The 12,616-nt window shown below is 48.1% G+C and overlaps 1 protein-coding gene across 1 annotated transcript in view; it reads left to right on the forward strand.

Annotated features, from left to right (window-relative positions):
• The window catches only part of CNTNAP2 (contactin associated protein-like 2), a 1,046,635-nt gene that overhangs the window by 506,948 nt on the left and 527,071 nt on the right, over positions 1-12,616 (forward strand). The window contains exon 12 of the mRNA XM_012733843.1: positions 3,462-3,581. Within this exon, the coding sequence (XP_012589297.1) occupies positions 3,462-3,581 (120 nt within the window). The remainder of the gene's footprint in view (positions 1-3,461; positions 3,582-12,616) is intronic.

The following is a 12,616-nucleotide window of genomic DNA, read 5'->3' on the forward strand; positions in this document are numbered from 1 at the left end:
AGTTAGCAGGCCTGTCTTCTTGTCATCAGCTAGAGACATGTACAGTAACTGTCACACTGGGAGAAGAAAATGGACAGAACTTCTTGTTCACTCAGGTTGCCCTATCACATGCCTGCGTCACCGTGACTAGTTAACTACTGGGCTTCAGGCCATTCTCCTTCTGCCCTTCCTTAGACGGGCAGCAGGTACCTGGCCTTTGTACCATCCCCCATCATTCTCTCTCATGCACATGCTTCTCCTGATTAGCCAACTGATCTTCTCTCAATGTCAGGACAGGAGGAAAAGAGGTCTGTTTTATGTATAGTTCTGACAGCTTTTCTTAAACTTCTACCATGTTGATTAAGTGGAGCAGAGAACAAAGCCACATTTTCTAGAGCCTTCCCTGGGAGGGAAGAAGGCGTTCACATAGGAAATTCAGTCCGAGCATTACAGTAACGGGCTGAGCGATGAATGTGAGGAAGATCGGCTGACTAGGAGCGCGTCCCTGGTAGCAGAGTGTGAATGGAAGCTAAGTAGGGATTCTTGTATTAATAATAAAAATGCCCCCCATTAAATGTTTACCATGGTCCAAACTCTCTATTAAGGGGTCGATGTAGATTATTTCCCCTGTTCTCATAGCACCATCTAAGATGCCTAGGATAGGTCTTCTGGAGACAAAGCCAGTGAGCTTTGTAATGTTGCAACGTATAAAGCAGTACACTCCAGTCAGAATTGAAACCCAATCTTGCTTGAGTGCAGAGCCAGATTTCTTACCACTTCTGCCACGAGAGTCGATGCTAACTGAGAAGCGGTGTAGATTAAGAAAGAGGCTTATCGTATTATTGCAGATAAAGGCAAGCTCAGAAAGGGGCAGCATGCATGAAGCAAGCCCGTGTGGGATTTGCCTGCTCTGAGCACAGGCAAGTTGCTCAAGCTGAGAAAGGTCTATAAAGGACTGCAGAAGGTCTTGCGTAAATAATGCTGATATCGCTGATTCTGAAGAGCCATGAGCAGTTTTTAGCAAAATAGCTAACATTGTCTAAAAAGCATCATTTCATGGAAAGTAATGAGATACTTGAGTAGTGTAACTAGTTAATTTTATCATTGGAGACAAGATGCCAAATAACAAAACTGACTGGGGTGTTGGCAGGGAAAAGAGAACAATCAGCCGTCACATGTTGGGTCAAAAAGGTGAAAGATTCAGTCCCAAGGGGATCACTGGAAAACCTGAAGTTTTGAACACAACATTCTGAGCACAAAAATGGTAATAGGTCATCAAAATTAATAACACATGTTTCTGGCAGAGATGATGAGAGTTTGGGGTATTCTGACTCCTTTTCTTCCTACCTGCCTGTGATCTCCATGACCTGTGACCTGAAGGCAGGTGAAACAGCCCCATCTACTCTGTCTGCTCTCATGTGACTTAGTCCCTCCTCATTGCCTATTCCTCTGGTCATCTCTCAACTGACCCATGGCCAGAGCAGCCTGGACCCTCTAATTCCCTTCTCAATCACCCCCCTAAGATCTGCTGTTTTACTGCTAGGAGTTTTGCTTCTAGAACCTTCCTCAAATGATGGCATCTTCCTGTTTAAAGTTTAAAAACACTTTCCCATAGCCTTTCATTATAATATTTCACTTGATCCATTATTCAAAATGAGAACAACTGTAGTTTATTCCACTCTCAGGAGATTGAAATCGGGCATAGTCTTTGCTACACTGAGATAGCAGCATGGATTCTGCTTAAGGTGCCGGTCACATCCTCCTCCAGGAACCCTCCATGCATGACCAGTACCACAGTAATTAGTGAGCACAACCTGCTGCCCGGGTCCTTCTCCGGGTTGTTTACAGCTATTCTTTGTGGTCTAATCCGCTGCCAACATCAAAGGCACTCAATAAATACCTGCAGAAGGCAGGGAAGGCAAGGAGGAAGGGCTTGAGTAAATCAAGTTTGGGTTTGGGAGTTGTCTCAGTCTAGCGTGCTGTTGTTGAAAAGGATGAGCGTCGGGTCTGGCATGCTTGGGGAGAGGGAGCCAGGGAGACATGAGACAGGAAACAGGAAGAAAACGCAGCTCCTACTGCCTGGCCTGCTGCTTACTGAGAGAACAGACCACGGGTACCAGCATGAGGTCAAGTTCATGTCGCCAAAGGCCCCTCTACCTGCCATTACGTAGATTTCCTCCAGAAGTCTACTTTAGTTTTTGTAAAGAGCGCTTTCACATTCATCACAGATGTCAGTGTGGATCTGACTTCAAAAGTTTTCTCAATAGTATTTTAGACGTTCTCTTACTAAGGAGCTATATAATGTCTGTTTTGTACTCCTGAAAGCAGGTACCATTCCAGTGAGCAAAGAGTGTGTGTGCAAAGCTTGGGAATAAAAAGGAAAACAATGGGAAGAGGTCAGGTAATTTCAGTCCACAGATGTCAGCTTTCGGTACAAACTAAATGATGTAATTAAAGTAACTGTACAGATCGAGTGAATCAGGAACATCCCTTTTTCCTGAAGTAAAGGAAGATTACAAGTCGCATGCTATTTGGGGAAATTTGTGTTATCTATGCCCCAAAAAAGGTGTGGGTGTGTGTGAGGGAGGCAGCTAGACAGGCAGGCAGGCAGGCAGGCAGGCAGGCAGGCAGGCAGAAAGGCTGAGATTTTCTCAGATCTTTGAGTTGATAGTTCAACAAATCAGCCAAGCAGCCATTATGACCTTTCAAAATAAGTTGCTACCAGTAAGGAGACGATACCCTTAAATAACTATATATTTTTTTCTTTTCTTTTCTTTTTTTAATTCATTCTTTTTTATTGAGGTAACATTGGTTCCCACCACTGCCCATGGTTCAGGGACATAGGTCCACCTCGCCAGACACACATTTTTAATTATCATAGTCTACAATGAGATAAGCATTGTCTGTTGAACAACTACTGTTCGTTTTAGACCTTTCCCCAACTGTCAAATTATAGCGGGAACTTGCTGTTGTCTCGTGAGATCAGAAATGAGTGTAGAGACAGAAGCAAATGATGAGTCTCAATGGAGAGAAAAAGAATAGGGATCTACAATCCCTGAGCTCTTCCCACTCCTGTCCTCCTCCTTGCAGGGTGAACTGGTGGTGGGACTCTCACAGGGAGATCATACGTTGCACAAAAATGAAGAACGATGTCATACATACATTTAAATAATAATAACAGGGAAAGTAAAAAGGTATGTTTATGCATACAATAAATGATGTATATGTCAGCAAACAACTGTGAAACGGATGTTATATAGTCTCTGTGCACACAAAAAAAATGGTTCTAAAGTCAAATAGAAGAGAAAAATGCATATTATCTAGGACTATGTGAATTAAAAGCTTTTTAAGATTTAAAAAAAAAAAAAAAGGCTCCGTGGTCTAAGGAGACGATGTGCCGCTTACGCTGCGCTAAACTCGGCGTGCGCGGACCTTCCCACGCCCACCTCTGCTCGCTGCTCACCTGGGCTCTTTCCTTCCAGCTATCTACGAGCCGTCCTGCGAGGCCTACAAGCATCTCGGCCAGACGTCCAATTACTACTGGATAGATCCCGACGGCAGCGGGCCCCTGGGGCCCTTGAAGGTCTACTGCAACATGACAGGTAACCTGCAGGCTGCGTTTGTGTGCAGGAGATCGGTGTTTGCTTGTGGTGGGTGCGTGTCTCTGAGCTCGGTTTCTTCCAGACAGTGTTCTGTCAGCACGCGCTGTAAGGGCAATCTTGCTGATTGGTTAACTGAGATCTGAGATACTGACAGGGATTTCCAGGTATTTCTGAGTCTGTATTCATTTTTTAAGATTTATTCATTCATGCCCACACCTCTGGAGGTGCTGGGGAGGGGGATGGGGTGTGTGGATTCTTCAGAGACAGAGTGGGGAGCAGGACAAGCGAATCTACTGAAACACACAGCTGAGGGGAGCAGCGGGGAGACAGGAGAGGTCTGCTGTGCCCTGTGGGTCACTCCCTGGCCAGGGACCGAACACGTGCTGTAGTGTCTTGGGAGCTTCATTGTGCTGTGTTTATTATTAGTATTTTTTTATTTGTGCATGTAGAACTGGGGTACAGGCCAGAGGTGCAGGGGTGGTGTGAGGCTTCACCAGAGACAGAGTGGGGAGCAGAGCAGACAGGTGGATGAAGTACACTGCTGAGGGGAGCAGTGAGAGAGGTCTGCCGTGCCGTGTGGGTCACCTCCGAGGCGGGGATAGAACTGGTGCTGAGGCCGCTGTGGCCAGCTCGCAGGGCTGCGTCCTAACCCTCTGCGCCACCAGGGTGGGCCCTCTAAATGTTTTTAAATTCTACCTCTGACCTGAATAATTGATAAATCAGGGTGTTCAAAAACCACTGTGAGGTGCAAGAAGAGAGGGCACCATGAGTGAAATTGAAAGCGTGGCCGTGGCCTCTGGAGGCCCCTGCTGGGCCCATGTGGCATTGCTGCTCCCCGTGCCCCCACTGCCGCCCTGTGAGGGAAGCCCAGGGCCCCTCCGCTGTCCTCAGAGCCCCAGAGTTCCAGAAGGAGCCTTTCTGGGCACTGCGGTCCCACAGGGCAATAGTAAAATTTATTTACAGCTTCCATGAAATGTATCTGGAGTTTTCTGCCTGGGAATAATACCTACTTTTTTTCACTTACACGTTCAGTGCCAACGCAGGTTTTGAAATGAAGTGGTGGGTTCTTAGACCTTTCTTCATCATATTTAAGGACAGCTCCAGATTTTCTCAGTAACCTCTTACCCTCCAGGAGAAGGGGGGAAACAGGCGTATTTAATGCCGGCTCCAGGAGCATCAGCATTTGATGCAGACGCCAGAGGCTTGTGAGGTGTGGGTGACGACAAGGCACTGTTGATGACACTGGCTGCTGACTATCTCAGGTCCTGTGACACCACGATCAATTCCTAGGCTGTGATTGATTCTCTGCTCAGGACTTAGATCCTGGCTTCATTCATCAGCAGATGTGTAATCTTGGCTAGTTATCATCTTTATCCAACTCAGGGAGCCGTGGTATCATTACATGTGAAGTGGGTAGATACGGAAACCCACCTCACAGCATTATTAGATGATATAAGATGATCCACTTACCCTCTTTGCATATTTTCTGACTCTAGTAAACTTTCAGAGGAGGAATAAGGTGTGTTATTATTAGAGAGCTAGAGTTAAAAAAAAAAAAAACACGTATATCATTCACACAAGATTCAAGTTCATGCCCATTGGAAGCCAGTGGTGCTCGCAGCTGGCTTTGCTTCCAAATCCTTTATGGCATTGACGTTCTTTCTTTCTCATACAGACTGGGTGGCCCCAGCCCTGGAGGCTTTGATTTTTATAGGTGCAAAGTGGAGACAGAGTTGTGCAAATTGGACAGAGAACCTTCCCCAGGGCTGTAGGCAACGTCAGGAAGGTGCGAGGTCACAGACTGGAGGGAGGTTGATGAGGATGTGATTGCAGGACAGAAAGGTGCAGAGAAAATGGCCAAACGGGAGCAAGTGCCCCACGCTGGTCAATGATGGGACCCCACCCCGGAGGAGGTCCTCGTCACTGAGCGCCCACTGACGGGGGACTTGTCACTGGCCTCACCTCTCTTTGATCTCTCTCATCTGTAATACAGTGTGCAAGACCTGGACTTAATCTGTAAGTCATAAAAATTACCTAAATGAACAATACGAGAGCCAACTATTTCACCTCGAGGGACAGCAGCACATCCTGACTGGCTTGGAAAATTGAGCCTTGCTTTATTTTCCTATGTGTCTAAAACGAGAATTAGAAAACAAAACAGAACCGTAATACATAGACTCTTCATACAGAGAACACACACAGAAGAAAGGCTGCTTTACTGAGAAGCGGGACATGCCTGTTCTTTAGGAGAAATACTATAAAGTAAAGTGGGTGTAGAGCACCTCAGGACAGACACGGACTCACTCGCTCACTTCAGGGGAGGTTCCCTTCCTACAGGTTGAAGGCTTGCTGGGAAACGCCACACCCGTCTCCACAGGTATCTCCCTTTGGGGTACGGCCTAGCACGCCTCAGTCCTTGGCATGTGGCCTGAGCAGGGAGGAGGCCATACAACTTCCTGAAGCCAGAAGGTTTTTTCTCTTTCACTCAAGGTAGTTATGAGCATCAGTATGTCAGGGGCCCTTGAAGGTCACCCACCCAGCCTTCCTCGTGGAAAGAGCGTGAACTTTGGCAGCAAGGGAAGAGCACGGCCGCAGCTTGACTTGGGCTGTTGCATTCCCATCAGCTTTCAGATGAAGAAGAGGAGGGAGCCAAGGTGTGATTGTTTTGTGAGGCTGGGTCGATCACTCCATGTCCTAAGGTGCTGTACACCCACATACTTATAATACTTTACTAAAGAACGGACGTGCCCCACTTCTCAGTTACCCAGGAGTAATTGCCATCATCCGTGTTGAGTATATAACATTTTACAAACAGGAGCAAGACATCTTCCCGATGAAAGAAGCAATCTCATGGCAATCACCCTCTTTTCCTTTCTCTTTCGGAGGCTGGAGTCACGTAGGGGAGTTTTCACTTGTCCAAGCATAGTCAAAAGTTTAAGAGAAGGGATCTGGTTGCAGCCAACCCCTGAGATGAATAGAGACAAACAATACTCTTTTGTTGAAAATTACTTTGGATTTAGAGGAATCTTTGAAATCCTGAACTTTTCAAATCACTTATTAACACTAGAAAAAAAAAATGAAAACACAGTCACTGAATTTGGACCCTGGGAAGAAGATAGGAGTCATCTCTGATTTGGGGATGAGAAGTCACTCCAAGTAATCATGACAACACCACTGTTAACAACCATCTCTGAATTTTATTTAACCTTATAAAATAAGCCAAGTGTTCCTCCCCTTCTCCTTATCTTCTTATTGAATCTTAAGGGAAGACTTGATATTACTCAGCAGAGAAAAGGGAAGGACTGTTGATGCAAACCAACAACATGGAGAGAATCACAGTCTCAAAATACGACTCATGGTGTGATTTGGTTTAACATTCTTGAAACAGCAACATTATGGAAATAGGGAACAGAGAATGGCTGGCAGGGGTTAAAAAGGTGCAAGCAAAGACACCACACTATAGAATTGCAAGGTGCTGTTGCGGGAAACTGAACAAAGGCACCAGGGATCACTGCATTATTTATTGCAATTTCTTCTGGATGTACAATTCCTCACAGAGTAGTTCTAATTAAAAACTATATCATACAAAAAACATGAATTTTCTCACAGTGCACAGTGTTTGCAGGAGGAGGGTGGAGAGGAGTGAAGTATTTAAACAAACATCTTGAGGATCCACTTCTTGGCTTTAATACATTCTCTCTGTGCCAGGACTGAATGCATACAGCAAACGCCTTCATGGTGTTCACAAGTTAAATTAAACACTAAAAGGAAACTAGTAAGTAATTGTTCACAAAAGAAAGATAATGGAATCGCAAGTAGCGTTTATTTGTTGATTTTGGATAAAGGATTTTAGAAAAGGCCTCTCTCGGAAAGCAAAGTTTTAGCCCAAATCTAAAATCTAAAAGGAAACTAAACACTCAGCAAAGGCCAGGAAGGGGAAGGAGCCTGAGCAAACTCCCAAGACCCTGCCCCCGACAGAAGACCCTGTGACTGAAGGGCACGGAGGGGCGACCCCAGCAGGCCAGGCAGTGAGGACGCAGTGCAGAGAAGTTGGGCTTTGAGAACTCACTGAGCAGTTTCTGCAGGTGAAAGGTCTTGAACTGTACTCCTGGGGTGCACTTGAATGATCCACGGGACTGGTCTCCACAGTTCTGAAGCAGTAGTAATGTCAAGGAAAAAGTAGGTTTCCTTGGGCCCACGCGGGGCATGTAGGGCCAGAGAGAGACGAGTGAAGGCGGAGCTCTCAGGGATGGTGAGGGTTCAGACAGGGTGGTTAATGAGGACCGTGGTCAGAAACAACGCCTGGCTCTCTGGGCTCACTACAGGGTGAGCTCCGTGCCACTGGGGAGGTGTGAAGCACCTAGGAAGCAGATTGAGAAGTTCAGACAGCCAGTTAGGACTAGTTCCAACTAGCTAGCATTAGTTTTGTGCCATCTTATTTGAGATGCAAATTTTGCAGTTGGATAAGCCCTAAAAAGGCTGTTTGGGTTAGAGATAGACCGAGTTCCTGCTAGCATGTGAGTGCATGCAAATGGTAATAACTGGGAGGGGATGATGCAATAGAGGCAAAGCATTTGGGCCAAGGGCGCAGCAGCTCCAGGCAAAGCTGAGGGTGAAGCTGAATGCAGCTGGGAGCTTGAAGGGAGCGGTGAGTCATGGTGTGGGCGCTGAAGAGACAGCTTGGGTCCTAGAGGTTAAATTTCAAAGGATGGAGAGTGACTCAGCCACTGCAAAAGTAGACAAGGAGTGAGGCAGTGTACCCCACTGGGATGTGGGCATGTGGCCCGGCAGAGGTCGTCCAGGCAGAGGTCGTCCCGGCAGAGCTATGTGCCTCCTCGGGAGCCTCGGGACATCTTTGGGGAACCACAGACAAGAGATTAACTTAGATCAGGGACCAGCACAATCTTCCGCAAAACAGCGGACTCTGAGCTGAATCACAGAACAACGGGGTGCTTTGGGGAGGTGGGGGTGGCAGGGGAGTATAGATGAACTCTTAAAGCACAAAGCAGTTGAAACTTGGTCCTAAGGGAAAAAGCGAGCGATTGTTAGAATTGTGTTTTTAAAGCATGGCATTGATAGCAGAGAATAGGGTTTCCCCAAAGGAGACACAGCACAGGGAGACAAATCACAAAGTCCCAGTGATTCAGGAGTTGCACCTGAGATTTCAGAGGGTCGCAGCTGAGTAAAGCGGGTTGGCGGGGGGTGGGGGGCAGCTTTGAGGGACTGTTAGAAAGATGAGTTGGCCAACTGCTGCATCAGGTGAGAGCGGAATGGAAAATGATTCCCCGGGGGTCTGTTTTGGAAAAACCCTGAGACAGAAGAGTGGGCCAGGAAAGGAAGTGAGTGGGGGGGCTTCATGTTGCCCACCCTGAATTCAGCCTGGGTCACAGTCCTCTACCTCGCCAGTTCCCTGAAGGCCCCGAGCACCTCTGTCCATCCCCTGGTCTCAGTTTCCTTGTAAATAAAGTGTAGGAAGTAGAGTAAGTGGATCTCACTATTGCCTTCCATTCTTAAAAGAAAAAAAACATTCAGTGACGACTCTACAGTATGAAAGAAAAATTCCGCCACTTGCAGTCAAATAATTTAGAGAGAGAACCCTCTTGTCTCAAACTAGCTTGAATTTACTCATTTCCTGGTCGAGTTTGACACAAATTGGCACTCTCCACATTTTATCATAAGGCGGTTCTTCTACTCTGCAATTCCTCTTGGAGTGTGTGCAGTCCACACTCCATTGCTGGGAAATGAGGGGGTGCCCTAAATGACAGAGCATTTCAAGCCCTGCGCAGTTGCCATAGAGGGAGAATATATTCATTGAAGCCTCTGCAGAAGAATTCATCATCTCAAGCAAGCCCAAGCCTGCCTGCCTTCTTTGAGGTCTTGGAGCGCATTCTGCATGGAGGCCTTGTATCCTGGCCTCCTTCGCCATTTTTATCCTCTCTGAAAAATTTGGTATAATAAATATAATCTCCAAGGCATGGATACTGTCCTGCATTGCCAGAAACTCCTGTTTTATTTGTACATTTTTCTGATAGCCCAGCTTCTGATTTCTCTCCCTAGAAGCCTTGAACTTTGGTTTCAGACTTCACTTACTTCTTTGGGCCACTGATGAGGAAGGCGGTAAATAAAGCAAGACCCAGCCATTATCTTGCAAACATGTTGTCAGTTGATCCCAAGGGATTTTCTTTAATAGCCTGCGCTCTCATTCATGTTCATTATGGCTCATTTTACATTCATATGTAATTTTTTTTTAATTTATTTAAGTTCAACATCTGCCTGGGGGTGTGAAGTTGCAAAGTCCGATCAGGAACACCCCAGCAGTCTTCTAGCACTGGTTTTGTGTTTTATCAAAAAGCCATTACGCTTGTTTACATAATTTTGCTTTATAAAGCCCTGGGATTTAGCTGATCAAACTCTATTACCCTCTATAATGGTAAAAGCTGTTCATATCTTTTTAATCTAATATTTATAGAGAACGTGTTGCTCAAGTTCCTAAGCTCTTGCACTCAGTAATAGCATTTATTAGCTTCTCAGAAGTTTTCGGAGTGCAGAGTGAATGTGGGGGCCGTTGGGGGTGAGCTTGGCTCTAGTGAAAAGTAAGCTTCCCCCCTCCCCCCCTTCCTTCTCTGCCATAATCCTTTCCTTAGCAGCTACAATAACAACAATAACGCCTCTTTTTGTTATCACGAAGTTTCCTAGGGCAGGTGTCTGGCAGAGGTTATCTGGGTGGGTCTCCAGGGGTGCTTTGCGCTTTCCCTCAGGCTGCCACAGAACTCAGTGCCCTGGCGGTGCAGATCTCAGCCCTTCCTGCCAGGCTGGGTCAGGGTTGCTCTGTCCTGCACACCCGCAGGCTCCCCAAAGGGGAGCCTCTGCACCCCTCTTCCCACTCCACCTCCAGAGCCCAGCGCATTAAGTCAGCCCATCCTGGAAAGCTGCCCCTTGGCCCAGTCCTGCCCCCACCCCGACTCCCTTGCCAAGTCTGCAGTCTCCAGGCCTTTGCTTGGCATAAGGAGCTGCTCCAGGACTTCCTTCCCTCACGGCCCCCACCCTCACGCCCAAGGGGTAGCGCTTGAGCGGCAGGTAGTCCCCCCCCCCCCTTTGCCCAGTTCGGGCCACACCTCCCCGCCTCTGCACCTGAGTCTCACCCAGGCACGCCCGAGCCACAGCGCCACCTGCCGGGCCTGAAAAACCAGGCTTCATCGCTCACCCTTGCTTTTTTTTTTTTTCTTTACAAATTTTTTATTTATATCTTTTACATCATTATGTATTCCCTGTACAGTTCCCACCACCAGGTCACCTGTGAACCAAAACCACAGTCCCTGTGTTGTTCTTTGCCGTTCCACCCCCCCCCCCATGACTCATATTTACAGCCACCTGCTAGTTCTGTTTCATCATCATCATCATCGTTGTGATTACTATTGTTGTTGTTTTCTTTCCTGGCCCCTTACTTGGTTCCTCTGTCTTCCTCCTAAAAGTGAAGCCATTCGATATTTTTCTTCTTCTTTGCGGCTGATTTCTGCCAGCATCACCCCTTCCGGCTGCATCCATGTTGCTGCCAGTGGCCTGAGTTACCTCTTACGATGTGACCTGGCTGCTTTTCACATGTCCTTCAGCCTAGGATATTCTGAAAACACACAGGAGGAAGCGGTGTCTGTAAGAATTACCAGTGTGTTGGGGACGTGTGATCGATGTTTATGTTGACACTGGGTGCATATGACAGAGGGGAAGTGAGCACCCCACATGCTTCCACGCAGACCCCCACACCCGCTAACACCCCCAGAGCTGACAAGGACTTCACAAGTAACATGTCTTTCCGTTTCCTTTCCCGTGTTTGCATGAGGAAGGTAAACCTCAGCGAAACCAGGGTCTCCCCCACCTCCCTGAAGCTGCGGGTGCCCACGGTCAGCCAGGCTGGAGGCTCTGTGGCGCCTCCGGCTGCCGCCTGTGCCGTGGAGTGCATGCACCCCCCCCCCCATTGCAGTCCGTATTCTGAGCTGTGTCACGACTTGGAAATGAGCCTCTTACTCAGATCGCTTCACTGTCGTCAACATTTCCGATATGACTCCGACGCATGACCTCCAGTTCCAGCAGCACCTTTGCTATAAACCGTTTCCTTCTTAATTGCCAACGAATGTTTTGACTCGGAGAACATATTTCACGTGGAATCAGTACGTAAACCGTTAGGCACTTATTGCCAATTGCACAGCTTCATTCGAGTACAAGTATTGTCCAGCTGCGCTCAAAGGGCGCCCACTCGGACAGCGTGTGCTCCTTGGGCCCTGGGTGCACCCCTGGGGCCCGAGCCCGCTCAGGGTAATCTGCACCCTGCCCCCATTGCCTGGTTACTTCTGCAGTGCCGCAGCGGAAACCAGATCTTGCCAAGTCTGAGTTGAGATCAGAACATGACTGGATGGATTGTGCCAGAATCACCCCCCGTAATCATTATGCCTCGTTCTCCCCACTTTGGCCAGGAAACCAGCAAGAAATGAGGTCACCCAGCCCCCCTGTTGTCTGTGTGGCCCCCCGGCCCCGAGCTGTTCCCCAGGACACTTCTCACCTCAGGTGTCCTCGCGGCCTGGCGCCAAGCCTTGGAACTCCGCAGCTTCCATGCGATTCCCGCCTTTCTCCTCATTATGTTCCAGGGCGCCCGTGTGCGATGGGTGGGCTGACTGTGGGCCCTCACCCGCGCTTAAAGGCACAAACAAAAAGACTAGTGAAGGGGTTATTTACAAAAAGGAAAAAGAATAACCCAGGGGGAAAAAGAGAGATGAGTGTGTGATGTGCCCTACCAGTTCCTCTGAGCTGGAACCCCAGTAGCAGCTGCAAGCAGAACCAAGGACCCCGAGGCCCGCGTGCCTGGTGGTGAACAAGGCTGGCTCCTGCCTGCGCCCTCGGGTCCCAGCCACCTCCTTGGGTGGTGCTGGCATGCTGAGTTTGTGCTCTGGGGTTTCTTGGCTCTCTGGTCTGGGGTGGGCTGCGGCCTGTAAAGCCTGCTTGTGGGGCCTGTTCAGGACGCCCTCTCGCCCCGACAAGAAGAC

This window comes from Condylura cristata, unplaced genomic scaffold, assembly GCF_000260355.1.
Source record: "Condylura cristata isolate star-nosed mole 26May11 unplaced genomic scaffold, ConCri1.0 scaffold00042, whole genome shotgun sequence".
NCBI lineage: Eukaryota > Metazoa > Chordata > Mammalia > Eulipotyphla > Talpidae > Condylura > Condylura cristata.